The 20784-nt window shown below is 38.7% G+C and overlaps 1 protein-coding gene across 10 annotated transcripts in view; it reads left to right on the top strand.

The window, feature by feature from the left end:
* Positions 1-20784, top strand: part of SRBD1 (S1 RNA binding domain 1) — a 256577-nt gene that overhangs the window by 78342 nt on the left and 157451 nt on the right. For all 10 annotated transcript variants that reach the window (XR_011386661.1, XR_007916534.2, XR_007916541.2 and 7 more), the window contains exons 12-14: positions 5712-5869; positions 8475-8565; positions 9329-9436. Coding sequence is in view for 3 of the 10 variants with exons in the window: in XM_008254454.4 (XP_008252676.2) it covers positions 5712-5869; positions 8475-8565; positions 9329-9436 (357 nt within the window). In the remaining 7 variants the exon portion in view is untranslated. The remainder of the gene's footprint in view (positions 1-5711; positions 5870-8474; positions 8566-9328; positions 9437-20784) is intronic.

The following is a 20784-nucleotide window of genomic DNA, read 5'->3' on the forward strand; positions in this document are numbered from 1 at the left end:
ATTGAGTTCAGAGGTGTTCTAAGTAGGAAGTGAGCTAGTAGTATTAAAAAGACACACACTGTGGTGGGAGTTTGGCCTGGTGATTAAGGCACTGGTTGGGACACCCACATCTCAACATTGGAGTGCCTAGGTTCAAGTCCTTGCTCTGCTTTTGATTCTAGCTTCCTGTTGATACACACCCTAGGAGGCAGCAGGCTCAACTAGTTGGGTTCCTACCATTCACATGGTAGATTGAGTTCTCTGCTCCTAGTATTGGCCCACAGCCTGGGGTTGTTGTGGGCAGTTGCACAAGTGAACCAACCAGTGGGAGTTCTCTCTATCTACCTCTTGGGGAAAAAAAAAAAAATAAAAAGATAACCCCACTGTCCAGTATCTTATTATCAAAGTCATTTAGTCTGGTTTTCATAGTTTTTAGCCTAGATGTCCCTCCAAAATATTTTTCCTTCTGTAATTCTATTTCATTTCATGTCAGTGTAAAATATCATCTCTTGTTTTTAAGTGGTAATGCATAAACTTTGAAAATAGGAATTCTGTTCTTGAAGAAGGAAAAAACATTATTTGAAATGTCAATTTCTTTTTGCAGTGTTTTTCTTTGTTTTCTCATGTTGCCTGGAATGTCCTGTGTTGCTTCTGACATTTCTGCATATAAGTTCATTAAGATGCAATGTATGCAGTTTGGTATGGGAGTATTTAATTTATACTCCTTTTTTGATTTCCATTAACAGTGGGCATGCAGGAATTCTTTCATTTTTAAAAAACGCCTGTGGTTAAAAATAAAATACCTTATTTCAGTTTGTAAGTTAGTTTGCAGACATTGTCTACAGATGTGTCTCTTGACAGACTGACTTACCTAAACAGCAGTTGAGAGGCAGAAATGCTTTGTAGGTTTTTTTAAGAAAAATATTTCCCTAATTCAAAAGAAATTTGTCTAATTGTAGAGAAATTTAACGAATCAGTAAGGCATGAGGGGGAAAAATCACATAATTTAAGTATTTAAGCATAATCCTTATTAACCCACACTTTTCTGCATTTATGTATGTGCACTAAAAGAAATCATACAGACTATATTATTTTATAGTCATTTTATTCAGTTAACTATATATTATGCAAAACCTACTTCTGCATTTCTTGTTTCTGTTTCTGCCATGATCATTCATCCATGTGTCATTTTTCATACCCATTTCTCCTCAATCCTGCCTTGTCAGTTACCAAGTCTTACCTATTTTACTGTATTTTATCATGTGTTGAGTTTTTCTTTTTATTGCTGTAATCTTAGTTCAGAACGTAATTTTTTAAATTTTGATTTTTTTAAAGTTTTACTTACTTATTTGAAAGAGTTACAGAGAGATCTTTGATCTGCTGGTTTACTCCCTAGATGGCCACAGTATAGCCAGGAGCCAAGAGCTTTATCCAGATCTACATGGGTGGCAGGGGTCCTAGTACTCCATCTTCTGCTGTTTTTCCCAGGCCATTAGCAGGGAGCTGCACGGGAAGTAGAGCAGCCAGGACAGGAACTGGCATCCATATGTGGTGATGGCATCTCAGGCTATGCCTTTACCTGCTATTACTGTTAAAACAGCAATGACAAAAGGTGACCTTGGTTCTTGTTTCACATGAAAGAATTTCCCTGTGGACAAGGCAGAGAGCAAAGCAAGATTTCTTTAAGTCATAAACCTCCTCCGCAGCAGCCAGGAGGAGAGCTCCAACCATGAGAGACAGACCTGAGAAACTGAAGGTTGAGTCTATTGAGCACAATTTTGTGGGGGGGAACAGAACAGCAGCTAACAATCAGTCAGAGGGTAGGGACCCAACCCGTGAGAAGGCTGGAATGGTGATCCTGTCTGGCTTGCTCAGGATAATACAAAAAAGCCATCAGAAGGATGTGATTGATAACTTTATTATTATTATTTATTTATTTTGCCTAGAAACCTTTTATTTAAAGTATATAAACTTCATGCATTTCAAATAGACAAATTTAGGAACATAGTGATTCTTCCCACTCTACCCTCTCTCCTTCCCATACTCCCACCCTTCCTCCTCCTCTCTCTCCTATTCCCATTCTTATTTTTAACAAAGATCTGTTTTACTTTTTTATTGTTGTTGTTGTGAGGATTAATGGATTTATTTTTATTTTATTTATTTTTTAGCTGCAAGAGTTCATTTTTATTTCTTTTTATTTTCCTACAGAAACTTTTTATTTAAGAAATACAAACTTCATGCTTTTCATAAATACAACTTTAGGAATATAGTGATTCTTCCCACTCACTCTTCCATCCTTCTTCCACCTCCTTTTCCTATTCCCATTCTTATTTTTTACTAAGATCTATTTTCAATTAACTTTATACACATGCAATTAACCCTACACTAAAAAAAGTGTTCAACAAATAGTATGGAAAACAAAAAACTGTTCCTCAACAGTCAAGACAAGGGCTGTTCAGTATTATGATGTCTCAAAGTGTCAATTTCACTTCTATAGATTACCCGTTATATATTCTGTTATCACAGATCAGGGAGAACATACGGTATTTATCTTAATGGGAATGGCTTATTTCACTATGGGAATGGCTTATTTCATGCAACTGGAAAACATACTTAGTGAAATAAGCCATTCCCATTAAGATAAAGTATGTTTTCCAGTTGCATCCATTTTGTTTCAAATGACAGAATTTCATTTTGTTAACTGCTGTGTAGTATTCCATGGTGTACATATACCATAATTTCTTTTTCTAGTCTTCAATTGACAGACATCTTGGTTGATTCCATATCTTAGCTATTGTGAATTGAGCTGCACATCATTATTTAAAAAAAAAAAAGATGTATTTATTTATTTGAAAGGCAGAGTTACAGAGGCAGAAGGTGGGGAGAGGGAGAAGGAGAGAGAGAGAGAGAGAGAGAGGGAGGGAGAGAGGTCTTCCATCAGCTGGTTTACTCCGCAAACAGCTGCAATAGCTTTAGCCGGGCCAATCCGAAGCCAGGAGCCTGGAGCTTCCTCTGGTTCTCCTACGTGGATGCAATGGTCCAAGTACCTGGGCCATCTTTTGCTTTCCCAGGCCGTAGCAGAGAGCTGGATCAGAAGTGAAGCAGCTGGGACTAGAACCGTTGCCCATATGGGATGCTGGCACTGCAGGCGGTGTCTTTACTCGCTGCGCCACAGTGCTGGAGACCAGGAGAAGCACCTGGCTCCTGACTTCAGATCAGCACGATGCACCGGCTGCAGCGCGCAGGCCGCGGCGGCCATTGGAGGGTGAACCAACAGCAAAAAAGGAAGACCTTTCTCTCTGTCTCTCTCTCTCACTGTCCACTCTGCCTGTCAAAAAAAAAAAAAAAAAAAAAAAAAAAAAAGAAGGAGAAGACTATGCATGACCATTTTTCATTTTTTTTCTTGCTTCTGCAGCTTTTATGTCTGGCTACAAAGGAATTTCAAAAGGAATTAAAAGATTAGGTTATTGTAGTGCAAACACTTTGGAAATGCATGCATTGATATTGCTTATCAGCCATATTCCATGAACTTTTTGAGAATCCCTGTCTTACTTTAGCATGTGAAGTTACTTGCTTCCACTGTCTGGGGTATCTTATTCCTGCCCCTCATGTATTGTCTCTAGTTCCTTCCTTTGCTTAACTCTATTCCTTTTCATTCTTGAATTACCTGAGAAGACATCTCTTCCAGAAAGTTTTTCTGGTTTGTCTATCCCTCTGTGGGTTCTCATTAACATAGCACTTACCATTGTTTGAGACTTGGGTGTTTATTTTTCTGTTTTTTCACCAGGTAACGGTCTAAAGGGGAGAGGTCTTGTCTTTTCAGTTGTGTATCTTACACGTACTATGGCATCTTATGTAAGAGTGACAATAAATTTAAAAGTGAATATTTAAAAATAGCTACCATGATACTTTATTTCTTACTTGAATGCAGGTAGAACCACAAAAACCTTAAGAAACTGAATTAAGCCAGCAAATCTTAGTTGGCTAAATGCATCTTTACATAGGAAAGCAATTCTCCCTCAGTAATTATATGAAATGGGCTTTGAATTTCATTTCTACTGTCAATTTTCTTATAACCAGCGGTGTGCATTTTTTTTACCTAGTCTAATTGAGAAGACAAAAGTTTTATTGTGAGTTTTGGGAGATAATACATTGAGAACTTTTAAGGAGATGAGTGGTTTAATGCCTTCAAACCCATTATAGAACATATTTTTATCCTAGGAAGTCTTAAAAGTAGACTTTTAGTAAGTTTTTTTAATTAAATTGGGAAGTTCTTTAAGGCATGGTTTGGGATCATCTGTTAGTATCTGTGGTCATGTCACCTTACTGTGTGAATGACAAAGGAGTAGATGTGGAGAGTGGATTAGGGTGAGAAGGTGTAATTGCAGGTGAAGGTGAGACAGGCTGGAAGGAGTCACAAAATTGAGCACTCTTGACCTGATATGTATTCCTCTCCCACCCTAACATATGTCTGTCTCTGACAGAGCACAGCCTGCTCCACTTAGCTCCAAACCAATCAGGAGCAAGGAGTGTACACACTCTGACGACAAAAGACCCCACCTACTGCCTGTGCACTTGTGCCAAGCAGCCTAATGCAACTGAATTGTGACCTTCTTGTGGTGGCAGTAGTGAGCCACACTGTGATTTTGAGTGTGTCTTAATGTAAAACAACAACAGAACACACAGGTACTCTGTGCTGAAGAGGGCAAGCCAGAACACTGAGCTGGGAGCAGACTAAAGTGCTGTATCCCAAGGGTGTGCTGCTAAAAACCACTGTCCACCTCCTCTCATTGAGCCAGTTAGTGGATCCTCATCCACCATGGTGTTTCTCTTGTGTTTGAGCATCAGCCCCCAGTAAACCTTGTTGTGTTTCACTCTTCAGTCTCCATTGCAAGGGAGTCAAAGAATCTAGAGCTTATATCAAAGATGTGAGGTGTGAAACTTGATGTTATTGGAGGAGGCTTGTGATTAGAAAATTTGCCATTTAATCTGTTTGTATTTTTTTTTTTTTTGACAGGCAGAGTTAGACAGTGAGAGAGAGAGAGAGAGAGACAGAGAGAAAGGTCTTCCTTCCTTCCATTGGTTCACCCCCCAAATGGCCGCCAAGGCCAGCGTGCTGTGCCAATCCGAAGCCAGGAGCCAGGTGCTTCCTCCTGGTCTCCCATGCGGGTGCAGGGCCCAAGCACTTGGGCCATCCTGCACTGCACTCCCGGGCCACAGCAGAGAGCTGGCCTGGAAGAGGAACAACCGGGACAGAATCCAGCGCCCCGACCAGAACTAGAACCCGGTGTGCTGGTGTCACAGGAGGAGGATTAGCCTAGTGAGCCGCGGTGCCGTCCTGTTTGTATTTTTTAATCAGTTGATACACTTCAATTTGACATCCAAATCTGTATATTCTCTGTCATACACACATGTGTACACACACACGCTCATACACTCACTCACTCTTATACCTATAGATTTTGTGTATGATGGAGACCATATAGAGAAGAAGTGTAGAAATGACAAGCTCATAAGGTTTACTTCAGAATTGTTTGTGGTGCCATGTGTTACAGGGATTAACAAAAAATAGACAATATAATTTTATTATATGTTGCTTTTCTACTATGTCATTTTGTTATAATAAGTGTTCCTGCAAGGACCGACTATACAAAATAAATTCTCTTTTTCTGGAAAGAAAACTTGGATAAATGAAAAAACTCAGTAATTCTTTTCTTTTTATATTTTTGAAGAGCCAAACTGACTTCCGATGCAGAGAAGGAATCAGTAATGATGTTTGGACGGAACCTTCGTCAGCTTCTTTTAACAAGCCCTGTTCCAGGACGTACTTTGATGGGAGTGGATCCTGGGTACAAACATGGCTGCAAATTAGCTATAATTTCTCCTACCAGTAAGTCGTCTTTCACCTTCCATCCTACACAAGTCCTGATGCATGTAGCTAGCTGTTTTCGCATTGTTCCCCTGCTCCTTTCTCCTTTGGCTTCTGTGAGGATATCTTGTTTCCTGTTTATGTGCTATGGATACACAATGGGATTTTGGTTTTGATGTCTTTTAATGGTACTCATTTTTACAGTGAGTGGGCAGTATATTTATTATTTCTTTTCTTGCATATATTGAGAGGTCATATAGATTTATCCTTTACTGTGTTACTGTCATGAATTATATTATTAGATTTTTGAAAAAAACATTTAGTCATACTTACTTTCCTTAGATAAACCAACTGGGTCATGATAACTCTCTTCTGGATAAGTTGCTACATTAGTTTTCAGTCGTTAGACTGGGAAGAAGCACCTGGCTCCTGGCTTCGGATCAGCTCAGTGCCGGCCGTGGCAGCCATTTGGGGAGTGAACCAACAGAAGGAAGACCTGTCTCCCTGTCTCTCTCTCACTGTCTATAACTTTATCTGTCAAATAAATAGGAAAAAAAAACTTTTTAAAATTTTATGCACACACACATGTTTCTGCCATCTGTTTTGGTAAGATTTTTCTAGTATTTAACCATTTCATCATTTAATCTAGATTGATATGAAGGTATTTATTATAGTCTCTATCTCTTTTAATCTATGGTCGATCTCTAGTTTATCTCCTTTTCTTTTCTTTTCTTTTTTTTCTTTTTTTTTTTTTTTGACAGGCAGAGTTAGACAGTGAGAGAGAGAGAGAGAGAGAGAAAGGTCTTCCTTTTCCATTGGTTCACCCCCCCAAGTGGCCACTATGGCTGGCGCGTTGCGGCCGGCGCACTGTGCCAATCCAAAGCCAGGAGCCAGGTGCTTCCTCCTGGTCTCCCATGCAGGTGCAGGGCCCAAGGACCTGGGCCATCCTCCACTGCCTTCTTGGGCCACAGCAGAGAGCTGGACTGGAAGAGGGGCAACCGGGACAGAATCTGGCACCCCGACCGGGACTAGAACCCGGAGTGCCAGCACCGCAGGCGGAGTATTAGCCTAGTGAGCCAAGGCGCCGGCCTCCTTTTCATTTCTAATATGATTTGTGTCTTCTGTCTTTTCTTTTTAAGTTTTTTTAAGTTTATTTGAATGGTAGAGAGAGAGAGAGAGATTGACAGAGCTCTTCCATTTGCTGACTTACTCCCCATATACCCACAACAGCCAGAACTGGGCCAGGCTGAAGCCAGGAGCCTGGAACTCAATTCGGGTCTCTCACATGGGTGGCAGGGAGCAAGAGCCTGCTTCCTCCCAGGGTGCACATTATCAGGAGGCTAGAATCAAATGTAGAGATGGGACCTGAACCCAGGATCTCTATTACTGGATGCACATGTCCCAAACAATGTCTAAACCACTGTTCCAAACTCCTGCTCTTTTTTTTTTCTTATAAGTAATTTTTAACTTTAAACTTTGTTGATCCTTCCTGTTATATATTTTTTTCTTTTTTAAGATTTATTTATTTTATTTGAAAGTGTTACACAGAGGGAGAAGGAGAGGCAGAGGCAGAGAGAGAGAGAGAGAGTCAGGAGTCAGGAGCTTCTTCTGGGTCTCGCACACCGGTGCAGGGGTCCAAGAACTTGAGCCATCTTCTACTGCTTTCTCAGGCCATAACAGAGAGCTGGATCGAAGTGGAGCAGCTGGAACTTGAACTGGCATCCACATGGGATGCCAGCGCTGCAGGTGGCAGTTTTACTTGCTGCACCACAGCGCCGGCCCTTATATACACTTTCTATTTCATTAATTTTTTCTTATTAACTTCATCATTTTCTTTGTTTTTTCATTATTCTGTTGCTCTTTTCCTAACTTCCTAAGACAGTTCCTTGATTCATTATTTCTTTTTTTAGATGGTTACCCTCAAATAAAAAAAATTATTAAAATGATTTTAGGTACCAGTGCTGTGGTGTAGTGAGTTAAGCTGCTGCCTAGTGCGCCAGCAATCCATCCAGCTATTCCATTTCCAATACAGCTCCCTGCTAATGAGTCTGGGAAAGCAGCAGAAGATGACCCAAGTGCGTGGGTCCCTGCCAACCATGTGAGATACCTGGAAGAAGCTCCTGGCTTTGGCCTGTCCCAGCTCCAGCTGTTGTGGCCACTTAGGGAGTGAACCAGCAAATGGAAGATCTCTCTGTCTCTCCTTCTCTCTCTTTCTCTCTCTATAACTCTTCCTTTCAAATAAATAAATAAATCTTTAAAAATAAAATGATTTTAAATAAAATAAAAATACTTAAAAATAAATATTTTGTATAATGCAATATAGAAAACCTCCTAAGTCTCAATTAAGCAGCTCAGAGAATTACATAGGAGAAACACATTTTATATCTACAATTGAAAAAGAGAATAGATGATCACATTATCTGATATATAGTAAATGTTCAGTTTATGTTATTGAAAACCATTTCTCTTTTAGGTATTATAATATGCAGTTAATAGTGGCAAAATCAAATCTCTGGGACTTTGGAAGTAACAGTATTTTAGAAATATTTTGAAATACCAAATCATTGGTGTGTTATATTTTATAATTTCTTACAAAATGACTTATTTTCATTTTTTTCTTTTTAAGGTCAGATACTTCATACTGATGTGGTTTACTTGCATTGTGGACAAGGCTTCCGAGAGGCAGAGAAAATAAAGAGGCTTTTGCTGAATTTCAAGTATGAAAATAAGTAATCTTGAGTACTACAGTGGCTCAGTCAATCAGAGATACCTTTGATGGCCCTAATTTGGAGGGAGGGATTAAGGGAAGTAAGAGAGAAGGAACCATGTACAATAATTCTGGGGCAAATTGCTGGAGAACTCTACATGTGGAGACTCCAGAGAATGCTTGTCACCTTCTGCCACCTTCCCAAATACAGCTGGGCACGTGGGCATATGTGAGCATGGAATTTTTCTGCTTGGATTTCCTTTCCATCTTTCTTCCTGCTTGCCTGTCTTCCATTCTGTCTTCTAGCTTCCCTGCTTCCCTGCCTTCCTGCCTGGTTTTCTCTGCCTTTCTTCTTCTCTCCTTCTATCCCTCCCTCCTTCCTTCTGAGATCTATAGAATGGCTGTGGTAGTAGTTAGATGCTTCAGAAATTGATAGCATATCATATAATTCAGTTGTAATGCCTTGATTGTAACCTAGAATGCTACAGAGTTTACTTACTCATGTCTAATTTTGTTTCCTTCTAAATAGGAAGAAAGTTGATGTTATGGGTTGTGTGATGTTAAATGTTTCTCCACTGCCTCTTAAACCAAGTGCAGGGGCAATGTCTTACTCTCTATAAGTTGATGTTTCTCTTAGGAAAGTATGGAGAGGTTGCTTGAATATATAAGAGAATAAGAGCATCGTTTAATAGTATTTGTGCATTCTGGACATTTTCACCGGTTGATTTCAAAGCATACCTTGAACTCATTCAGCTTCTCATTCTGTTTTGAAGCTGCAGCACAGTGGTGATTGGAAATGGAACTGCCTGCCGGGAAACAGAAGCTTACTTTGCTGACCTGATAATGAAAAATTACTTTGCACCACTGGATGTTGTTTACTGGTAAGGATGTTAGGAATGTTTGTTTCCTTGGAGAGGAATGGGAACTTCTAAAATTCCTTTTATGATGAATTCACTCTGCTCTTTGTAAGATATATATCTTGTTTGTCTTCCAAACTACCTCTTGCTGTTTGTAAGAGCTTTGCAGGAAATAGTGTCTGTCTCTTGGAGAAATTTGAGACAGGAATGATTAGAGCCAGACAGTGTCCCAGAACCTTTTACTGAAGCAGTGTGTTAAGGCTTACTCAATTTCATGGACTTTTTCAGGTTGTTCATTGTATGAGGACTCTCATTAACTCATAAGTAGGATGGTATAGGCTAGCACCTATAGACTCCAGATAGCTTAGCCTTCTTCTCCCAAAGTAAGCCTATTAATCATTTCCCTTCAGTCAAGGTAAGTATTAAGAATTTAAAAATATTTCTGATCTTGCTTTCTAACTTGTCTGTTGGTCAGAGGTTTAATTTCATGTAAGCATGCGTCTGAAGAACTTTGGACTAGCACAACTCGGTTTCCTAGTCCTACCTCTGCATCTGTAGTAGTTATGCTCTCCTTCTCCATCGTTTCTCCACTTTCCCATTGGATCTAAAATAGCTTTGTTTACCTCTTTGGAACTACAGTAAATATTAAGTTCGACAGGGCTTAATTCTGGGACAAGGGGTAGTTACAATGACTGATAGTTAGGGAAAAGTACTCAAGAGCTATCTCCAGTTAGTGAGAAATCTAATAACTAAGAATAGTCAGCTGATGAATAGCAAACTAAAACAAAAAGCAAAACTTTGTACTGGAAGAGTTCTAGGATTCTTTTTTTTTTTTTTTTTAAGACTTATTTATTAATGTGAAAGACAGAATTCCAGAGAGAGAGAGAGACAGAGACGGAGAAATCTTCCATCCTCTGGTCCACTGCCCAAATGTCCTCAATGGATCGGGGCTGGGCTGTCTGAAGTCAGCCAGGAGTGTCTTCCTGGTCCCTTGTGTGGGTGCAGGGGCCCAGAGACTTGGGCCATCTTCTGCTGCTTTCCCAGGAGTACCAGGAGGGAGCTGGATTGGAAGTGAAACAGTTGGAACTGAAACTAGTACACATTTAGGATGCTGACATTGTAGGTGGCGACTTTCTCCACTATACCACAGTGCTGGCCCCTCTGGGATTCCTTTAGGTAGCCCAAAAGATAGTGGCCAGGTGTTTAGCGTAGTATTCTATGTGCTACAAACAGTCAAAATGAGTGAGAACAAACTCAGGGTAACCAAAGGGGATTGGGAAATCAGGGACAAAATATAGGTGTCTAAGAATCACAATTCAATCAAGTACCAGTTTGAAAAGTTTGCCTTAGTTTTTTCCTTCTACCTCTCCTTGTTATTCAAGTTGGCCTGGGGAATACACACTGGATCTTCCCCATCCTGAGAACAGCAAACATATCCCCATCATTTTGAGAAGCCAATAAAATATCTAACAGAGCTGATTCAGTTTAAGACAATTTCTCTAATTTCCTTTTAACTTGTTCACATTAATTTGATGTAAATATCTGGGGTATATATGTAGTGATTATAAAGACAACTTTCAAATCCTAAAAGAAATTAAGTAGTGAAGATGTCTTGAGTTTCACCTAAATTTGCTTATAGAATAACCCTTTATTGAACTTCAGACAATGTGTAGTAGTAAAAAGGTTGAACTGTTGAGTCACACAAATTGTAGTTCCTCTTCGGTTTTCATCGTTTACTAGTTAGGCAAGTTTATAATAGTTAGTTGGGTTCTCTTGGCTTCACTGACCGTCTTTAAAATGGGGGAAGGAATACCTACCTCACTGGATTTTTAGGTGTGTTAAAAGTAAGGTAGTCAGTGTTAAGACAGAACACCAAGGCTTTAGTAAATTATATGCTGTTTGTGTTTATTAATGTGTGTTCTTACATAAGATTCATTTTTACTATAAATATAATTTCTATATATTTAAATTATTACTGTGAAATCAGAGGCAATGTCTTGTGCAAATTGATAATCATTATATATGTATATATATACATATGTGTATGCACACACATTTGTGGTGAATACTTCTCCCAGTTCATCATCTAGTTTTATATATGATCAAAATTCCATAAATAAAACTACAGGAAAACACAAAGAGAAAAATATCTTTCTATTAAAAGTAGAGGGTTATTTTTCTTTATATATAAAGAACTCCTAGAAATCAACAGTGAAAAAACAGCACTTGTTAGAAAAATGGCCAAAGAACATGAGCAAATTGTAAAAAATGAACCTGAACTGGCTTTTTAATATATAAAAGGATGTTTTTATCTTTTTACAATAAAAGAAATACAAATCAAATCCTTAATAAAATACCATTTTATCTATCAAATTGGTAAAAATAAAACATTTGATAGCATACTGTGTTGTTGTTGGGGCACAGATGCTCTATTATAATGGAACTGGAAATTGTTACAAACTCCATCAAAATTGCAAATGCACATATCCTTTCGTTTCTACCAACTTACATATCTAAACCATTACATGTACTAAATGTTGCATAGGGATAGTCCTTATCTGATTGTTTTAGAAACAGTACTAGAGTGGGCACTGTGGCACCGCAGGTTAAGCTGCTGGGTGTGACGCCTGCATCCCAGATGGGAGTGCCCATTTGAGTCCTGGCTAATAAGCTTCCAATCCAGCTTCCTGCTAATGCAGACTCTGGGAGGCATTTGGTAATGGCTAAAGTACCTAGGACCCTGCTACATGCATTAGAGACCCGGATGGAGTTCTGTACTCCTGGCTGCTGGCTTCAGTCTAGTTCAGCCCTGAGTATTGCAGGTATTTGGGAGATGAACCAATAGATGGAAGATCTCGAGATCGATTTATCTCTCTCTCTATGGCTTTCAAATAGATTAAAATAAATTTTAAAACTTGATTCCTATTTTATTAAGTTTTATAAATTGAGTACAAAGAATAAAGTTATACCTTCTCAGGATTTTTCTATAATCACATGGAATATTTTAAAGATTTATTTATTTATTTTGAAAGTCAAAGTTACAGAGAGAGGAAAAGGGAGCGGGAGAAGGAGAAGGAGGGAGAGAGGGAGGGAGGAAAGAGAGAGAGAGAGAGAGAGAGAGAGAGATCTTTCATCTCCTGGTTCACTCCCCAGATGGCTGCAGTGGTTAGCACTGGGAGAGGCTGAAGCCAGGAGGTAAGAGTTTCATCTGGGTCTCCCAGTTGGGTGGTAGGAGCCCAAGCACTTGGACCATTTTCTGCTGCTTTTCCCAGGCCATTGGCAGAGAGCTGGATTGGAAGTGGAGCAGCTGAGACATGAAGTGGCATCCATATGGGATGCCTGCATAAAAGGTGGTAGCTTTACCCACTATGCTACAACACCAGCTCCAGTCACATGGAGATAATGCTCTTCCTATGTGGTGAATTATAGTAGTCATTTCCTACAGTTTAGCCATATTTGCAGTTCTGACTTGACCTCGTTTTGTTCTGAATTATTCTTCTGCTGTGTTTTTAGATTCTCTTTGCTAATTTTTAAAAATATTTATTTGAGAGGCAGAGTTACAGACAGAGAGAGGGAGAGACAGAGAGAGAGGGAGAGACATAGAGGTCTTCCATCTGCTGGCTCACTCCCCAATGGCTGCAATGGCCAGAGCTAAAATGGCTGCAATAGCCAGAGCTGGGCTGATCCGAAGCCTGGAGCCAGGAGCTTCTTCAGGGTCTCCCACATGGGTGCAGGGGCCCAAGCACTTGGGCCATCCTCTAATGCTTTCCCAGGGCGTTAGCACAGAGCTGGATTGGAAGTGGAGCAGCCAGGACACAAACCAGTGCCTATATCGGAAGCCAGTGCTGCAGGTGGAGGCTTAACCTGCTAAGCCACAGTGCAGGCCTCTCCTTGCTAATATTTTATCATGTGCTTTCAATTCCTCAAGTGATCCAAATATCTAATTGTAATTTATTTTTGAAAGGTAGAGTTACAGAGAGGTAGAGAAGGAGAGATCTTTCGCAATGGCTGTAGGTGGGCTGATCTAAAGCCAGGAACCAGGAGCTTCTTCCAGGTTTCCCACTTGGGTGCAGGGGCCCATGTGCTAGGGCCATATTCTACTGCTTTCCCAGGCCATAGCAGAGAACTGGATTGGAAGCAGAGCAGCCAGTACTCGAACCAGCACCCATATGGGATCCCCGCACCACAGGCGACAGCTTTACCTGCTAAGCCACAGTGCCGGCCCCAGCATTAAAGTTGAAATCGCTAGGTTTTCTTTGCCTGTCATTTTTACACCTTTGGAACAGATGTGCGTTTCTATAATCTTGTCAGCAGTCATCCTGAAAAACCTTTCTCAGACATATCTACCAGCACATTCCCTCTTAACTGTTCTTTCTAACACTCTTTACCCTGACATGTTTCATATCTGACTTACAAACCCTTGTGTACCCTGGCCTTTTTACTTTTTTTTTCCTCATTGATTTCTCTCTATACCCTTAGAATGCTTTACAGATTCTGATACTTGTGCAAGCAAGGGGAAGTCATCCAGAGCTTCAAGTATCACTAACACAGGAAAAAAAAATTAATTTGCAGAATATAACTATGCTAAGGTTTGTTAGTTACATGTTTACAGCTAAAAGCGTGCATGAAAAATTCTGCAGTATTAAATGTCATTTGTTTAAACTGTATGCTGCAGTCATTTGCTGTTTTCAATCCTCTGACATATAATAGGCACTTATTTTATTTTTTGAATATCTGAGTATTTGTTTCTATTATTATAATTTTCTCAATTATTTTCTAATCCTTCACCCCTATTATTTCTTTTATAAACAGTGTTTTCTTTTGTGTAGCATTGATGACATTTATTGAAATGTAGAAATGGTTTGGCTCTTTCAGATGCATTTGTGTTTATATGTAATGTATCCAATTTCTTCTTTATTGAAATTTTCTTGAATCAAGGGTTTGTTTTATATAACTCTACCTCCTTCATGTTAAACACATTACTTAAAAGTCTACTTCTTTAAATATATGTTAATTTGAAGTCTGATATATTAAATGTAAAAGTTTATATTCAGGTAAGTCTTTTCAAGACCTGAATTATGAGTATTCCTTATCTGAAATGCTTGGGACTGGAAATGTTGTGGATTTCATATTTTTTCCCCCAGATTTTGGAAGGTTTTCATATATGAGGGTACTTCAAAAGCTTATAGAAAATTAAATTTAGAGATAAAGTTTATTTTGGTGCAAAAAATTTTTTGAAATCAGTGCATATAAGGGGTTTTTATGTTTATGGAAAATGGGTCATGAAAAAACTGTGCATGGATTTTGTATCAGCTGTTTTTTTTTTTTTTTTTGTTACTGTAATGAAACACCCAAGGCAAACTACTTTTGAAGGAAGGTTTGGAGGTTCAGTGTCCTCGACTAAGTGGCTCCAGTGGTTTGGCATCTGGTGGTGGTGTTCTTACCAGCAGGGTCTCAGCATGTCACAGTATTACATCACAAGAGGTCGTGAGCTTCTGTGCCTCCCCTTATAAAGCCACCATCATTCAGTCATAGGGCTCCACCTCACAACCTAATCCTATCAGATCACCTCCCAAGGACCCCACCTCTGAACACCACAGATGATTAACTCTGTATCCTGCAAAGGCCAGGAAGTCAATCCAGGTTTCCCATGTGGGTGGCAACTACTTGAGCTACTACTGCCTCTCTGGATATACAGTAGCAGGAAGCTGCAGTCAGGAGCTAGAGGCTGACTTTGAACCCAGGTATCCTAATGTGGACTTGAGAATCTTCACTGTACACTTAACCACTAGGCTAACCAACCTTTCCTTAACAGATCTTTTGAATAACAAAGATTTTCAATTTTGATAGAATACAGTTTGTGTGTAACATGTGTGTGGTTTTTGCTTTTTGTTTCCTGTTTAATAAATGTTTGACAAAACCAAGGACACTAAATATTCCTTGTTTTATTCCTGAAGCTTTATAGTTTTAACTCCTACTTAGGTCTAAAATTTCTGGAGAATTGATAACCGGCTATTAAATTTTAGTTTGTTATAATTTTTTTTTGAAAGTTCTGTTTTTTTTTTTTAAATTTGTGTATTTATTGCTTTACTGTTTTAAAATATATTTTAAGGTCATTTTTTATTTTTTTAACCATGTTAAGCATTGTATTTTGCACTTTGTGTGCTAATTATAGTATCTAAAATCTGTACAAGTCTTTTTGCTATCTATTGTAGCTGCTGGTTCTGGTTTGTGGTGCCTCATTTCCTTTTCTGTCCTTGTTTTCATGAGAATTCATTGAGGCTTGGATTGATTGTGGGTTGTTTCAGAGGATTTGCATTCACTTTTGCCAGGCTCTTATATACACTATCGGTTTGGAATCACTTAAATTAAATTCTCAGCTTGAGTTTTTTTCTGACCACCCAGGTAGTGTGAATTTAGGCTACAAACTAGAGAGATGGATTCTAGTTCCATATTCTCATCAATAATTCCCCCCACATCACCGTGTGACAAGGTTTCAGATAGTCCATTTTCATTGTGATGTCCTGTGGGGAGGGTATATTGAGTTTATTTCTGTTTCATCCTCATACAGAGCACTCTGGGGGCCCAGCTTTGTCTCTTTGAGGAAGGATAGGGGCAATCTCTGTTTCATATCTGTCCCAGGTAGAACCTGAGATTCGTCTTTGTTTCCTTTGGTTTTGTGAAGCTCTGTGAGTCCAAAAAGCTAGAAAATACACCTTGATTTGGCAAATGCTGTCAGCTGAAATTGAACTTCAGAAATCAGGGTTCCCACATTCACTACATATATTTTTTTAGCTTGCATATTTCTTTCTTGTCAACTTACTGATAGAGTTAAGAAGCTAGATCTACATTATTATTCATGATATCTATTGGTTTCCATAAAAGGTCAATCTAGGTAGCTAGTCTGTCATATTACTGGGACACAGAAGTCACTATTTGGTTTTCTGTTTCAAATTCCTTTAAATTTAAAATTTGGTGTTTTCAGACACCAAAGACATAGACCATAAAAGAAAAAATTAGAAGATGAGCATTTATTTATTTTTTTAAATGATTTATTTATTTATTTGAAAGGCAGAGATACAGAGAAAGAGAAGGAGAGAGAGAGAGAGATCTTCTTTCTGCTGGTTCACTCTCTAAATGGCTACAATGACCAGGTCTGGGCCAGGCCGAAGCCAGGAGCCAGGAGCTCCTCTGGGTCTCCCACATGGGTGGCAGGATTCCAAGCATTCAGACCATCTTCCACTGCTTTCCCAGGTGCATTAGTAGGGAGCTGGATTGAAGTGGAACAACCTGGACTGGAATTGGCTCCCTTATGAAATGTTGGCTTTGCAGGTGACTTTTTAACCCTCCGTGTCACAGCACTGACTTGAAGACGAGCATTTAAAACCATTTCAATTTACATTTTCAAGTTAGTAATTACTTCCTTCTCTTGTCTTATCAATATACATATGCTTAATGTAACATGCTTATGTTGTAGCCTTCACTGTCTGACAGTTACTTGATTTTGTTTTTATTTTTGTTTTTCTGTTTTGAAGTGTGCCTACAAGAGGGATTTTGAAATATCAAGGAAAATACAGAGTCCTCTCAGAATCTTTTTAATGCCTGTCACTCACTTCTTCCCGTAGGCCCATTTGGTTCATACAACGTCGCCTACCCTGAAAGGGGGATCAATAACTTACCTTCAGCATGTCTTTTTCTGCCTTTTAAAAGCTAATTTGTAGTCTCACTACTTAAAGGATAGCATTATGTTTTTATTTATTTCGTTCTAGTTAATTTATACATTCATTCATTCAAGAAGTATTTATACATGTAAATGTCAAATTAAGTGAGTTATACTCAGTAAAGAACAAGAAGAGAGAACAACCTTTTTATTTTTTTACTTTTGCTTCTTATTCAGCTCATGTTTGGAGGAACTCATGTTCATCTTAGCTGAAATAATGAATGGCCTCATAGCCTTTTTCAGACACTCTTCATCATTAGAACAATCTCATTTCAGCAATTGAAATATCTTCTCTAGTGCAGTAAGCAAAGCTCCAAACTTGATGTAAGTTAAATTCCATGTCAGTTGTTTCACACTGGGAAACATGACTTCACTATAGGGATTTGCAGGTATATAGCTCGCTTCCTCTCTCCTTCCTTCCTTCCTTCTTGTTCTCCTGTTCTCCAAATTACTAGGTAAATTTTCTAATCTCTCCACCTTTTAGTCTTTATAGAGTTGAGAAAAGGGAGAAGGATCATAGTCTTAGGGACTGTGTTACAGCCTGGGACCAATTACAGTCTGGGGATAGGCCAGGTGACCACATACAGTTGCTGATTCTTTATTTCATGGGCGTTTTGAAGAGTTTTTGATTTTGGTTTTGTTTTCTGAGAATGCCCACACTAGCATTCTGTGACGTGGCAGATGTCTTCTTTTGCAGACAGGCTATAGTTCTTCTCTAGACCTGGGCTTCAGATAGGCCATTCTTGTCTAGATCATTTTGCTACTTAGTCCTCTTGGATGGAATCTCTTTAATGCCTACCACACACTTCTTCCTGCAGGCCCCTTTGGTTCATACATTGTTGATTAGTCTGAAAGGAGGATCAATAACTTATCTTTAGCATTTATCTCCTCCTTTTTAATCTGCCCCCCTCTGTTTTCTTTCTTATCAATTCTGGTAATTTCTCTTCTGCACCTTCAGAGGTAGCTTTTTTTTTTTTATTTTTATTTTTATAAGGCATGTATAGCTTCCTATATACTCCAGGGAGCACATTCGAAGCTTACCTAGTGGTCTCAGTGAAATCTCTCACTTGGCATGCGATGAATGGGATACCTTTCCCCAGGGGTATTGAGGCAGAAAGAGAAATGTCACAGCCTTCCAACTAGCTTCCTAAAGGAATTTTTTCTTCCAACTTTTAACTTTCTCCTGTCCATCCTCCCCAGTACACACCAATTTTATGGGACAAAGGTAGGTGATTGCTGCTGTTGGCCAAATAAGCCTTTCGAGCTTTTTCTATAGCAAAAACCTCCCTTTATATATGTGTTCAAATAATCAGCACTGAAACTATGTGTCAGGCACAGTACTGTGCACTGGGAATTAGAGCAATGATAAGGCGGAGTACGTGCCCTCTAAATGCTTTCATTCTACTGGGGTAGTAGCCGTAGATAAATGCATGTGTGTGTCTAACCACTATAAGTAGAAAAGGCTGGAAAATAGACTGTGTCTCATGTAGTAGACAAGTATTATCACTTGCGTATTTATTCAGGTTACATACATGTATTGTGTATTGGGTTGTGCTCTAAAGTATATTTTGTTGATGTATATAATCAAGTACATTATTATTGATGATCAGAAAAGTTTGAGAAACATTATTTTCTAAACTTCAGCTTTTGAACCTTTAAAATTGCAAAGTTTAGAGAGAAAACTAGCCTAAAAGAGCCTCATGAAAATTGAGGATGCTCTTAGAAATATAATAGAATACCTTATAAAATTGTGAAAGGTCTTTTTAAGGAAAGAAAATAGGGCAACAGTTCTCAAAACATATTTGGATATGTGAACTGAGCTAATGTGTTCTATCAGTAAAATCGTGAACCTTGATCCTTTCCAAATTCTCTGGAAAAAGTTAAAATTAATAGATAGACTTTTCTCAGTTAAAATTCCTCATGTCCAAGAAAACCTTCTGAACACTTCAATTATTAACACGTCAGAGTTTTCTTATAATATTATTGGAAGGAAAAAGGCTCCTAGTAGGCCAATTCAGAGGTATATTTTAGGTAACTAGATTTTATGGAAAAGAGAATTTAAAATAATTACACTAGGGAAAAAAAAGCCAAAAAATGTTCAGGTTATTGGTTTGTAGAGCAATTCTTAGACCTATTAAAGAATATAATAAAATTACTTAAACATTCTATTAAGAATGCTTATTTTCATTGTTTTAGAAGAAGGTTTTATAATATGTTATACAAGAAAGGTTTTTGCCAAACCAAGTTTAGAACAATTTTTATTTTTGCATTTTCCTTAATTTTTTTATGTCTACTAATATCTTGTATCTGATTTAGCACTTGTGTATTTAACTGTATTGTTTAATATACAAATGTTGCATTGTGTTCCGAATAGAGCGCCTTGACTTCTAGGGCTTTGCCAGCAAAAAAAAGATTAGAAATTTAAAGTAAATCAGCTTGTGTGTACTGACTGCAGACTCCCTTCCAACTGAGGGTGTTAAAAGGACATATGCAAAGCTGAAACAAGTGTGAGTGACTAAGGTTGTGTCTAAGAAGGGAGTCACTGATCTGTCAAAAATCGTACTGGAAGACTGAAGCCGAAGCCTGGGTCCTTTCATTACCTGCTTCTTCCCGAATGCTAAGTAGCATGAAAGGCTTTTAATGATATTCTTCAGGAAGAGTGAGAAAAGGTATCCCATTGCTTGTAGATTATTGTAACTGCTTGTTATAATCCTTATCAGTGGCAATGAGAGAATGGAATTGCTCAAGTCCTCTTTTGACTTGTGAATTGAAAAATAAGAATACTTATCAATGAAAGAAAGCTAGTAGGATGTAATTAAAAGAATATGATGCTAAGAGAGCTTATGTTTATCATTTAATGTTCTGGCCCAGATGAAATATTTTCTGGAGTTCTGGGTGTATTTATAAATAAAATTTTAATTCCACTGTTTGTGCTTGTTGAGGAATAGTGGAAACTTGGAGAGAGGCAGGTGTTATTTTGATGTTCCCAAGGGAGAGACAGAATAGACTGTACAAATAACTGTTGAGGATGATCTTGATCAGGCAAGATGATTATTATGAAAAGTTGGTTTGTGAGCACTTAGGAAGGGATGATAGAGCTATAACCACTGAAAATCATATTACCTTTCTTATAAAGAAAACATTTTGGTCATTTCTTGTTAGGAAAATTGGGTTGGTGGATGCATCTGGATCTCAGCACAGTGTTTGCTAGTCTCTTAATACTCTTAGGGACAAACTAGAGATTTAGTTATGTGATTCCCCAAAGGATGTTGATTAGCTAAGGGTTTGATGTTTTGTGTGAGGTCTCCAGTGCCATGCCACAGATACCGTGGCTAAGCTTTAGTCGATAAATTAATCAAGGTTTGGTGTCATGCTTTTTCTCATTGGTGGACACAGAAGTCTGTTTGAATCACCATCAGAAAAAAAAAATCTTTTAAGGTTTATTTATTTATTCATTTGAAAGGCAGAATGTCAGGGAGGGAGCCCAGGAAGCTAGGAACCAGGAAGTCCATCTGGGTCTCCTGCATGGGTGGCAGGGGCCCAAGTACTTGGGCTGTGTTTCGCTGCCTTCCCAAGAGTGTTAACAGGAAAACTGGGTCGAAAGTGGAGTAGCGAGGACTCACACCAGCGCTCTGGTACGGATGCCAGCCTT

The sequence above is a fragment of the Oryctolagus cuniculus genome, chromosome 2 (genome assembly GCF_964237555.1).
Source record: "Oryctolagus cuniculus chromosome 2, mOryCun1.1, whole genome shotgun sequence".
Lineage (NCBI taxonomy): Eukaryota > Metazoa > Chordata > Mammalia > Lagomorpha > Leporidae > Oryctolagus > Oryctolagus cuniculus.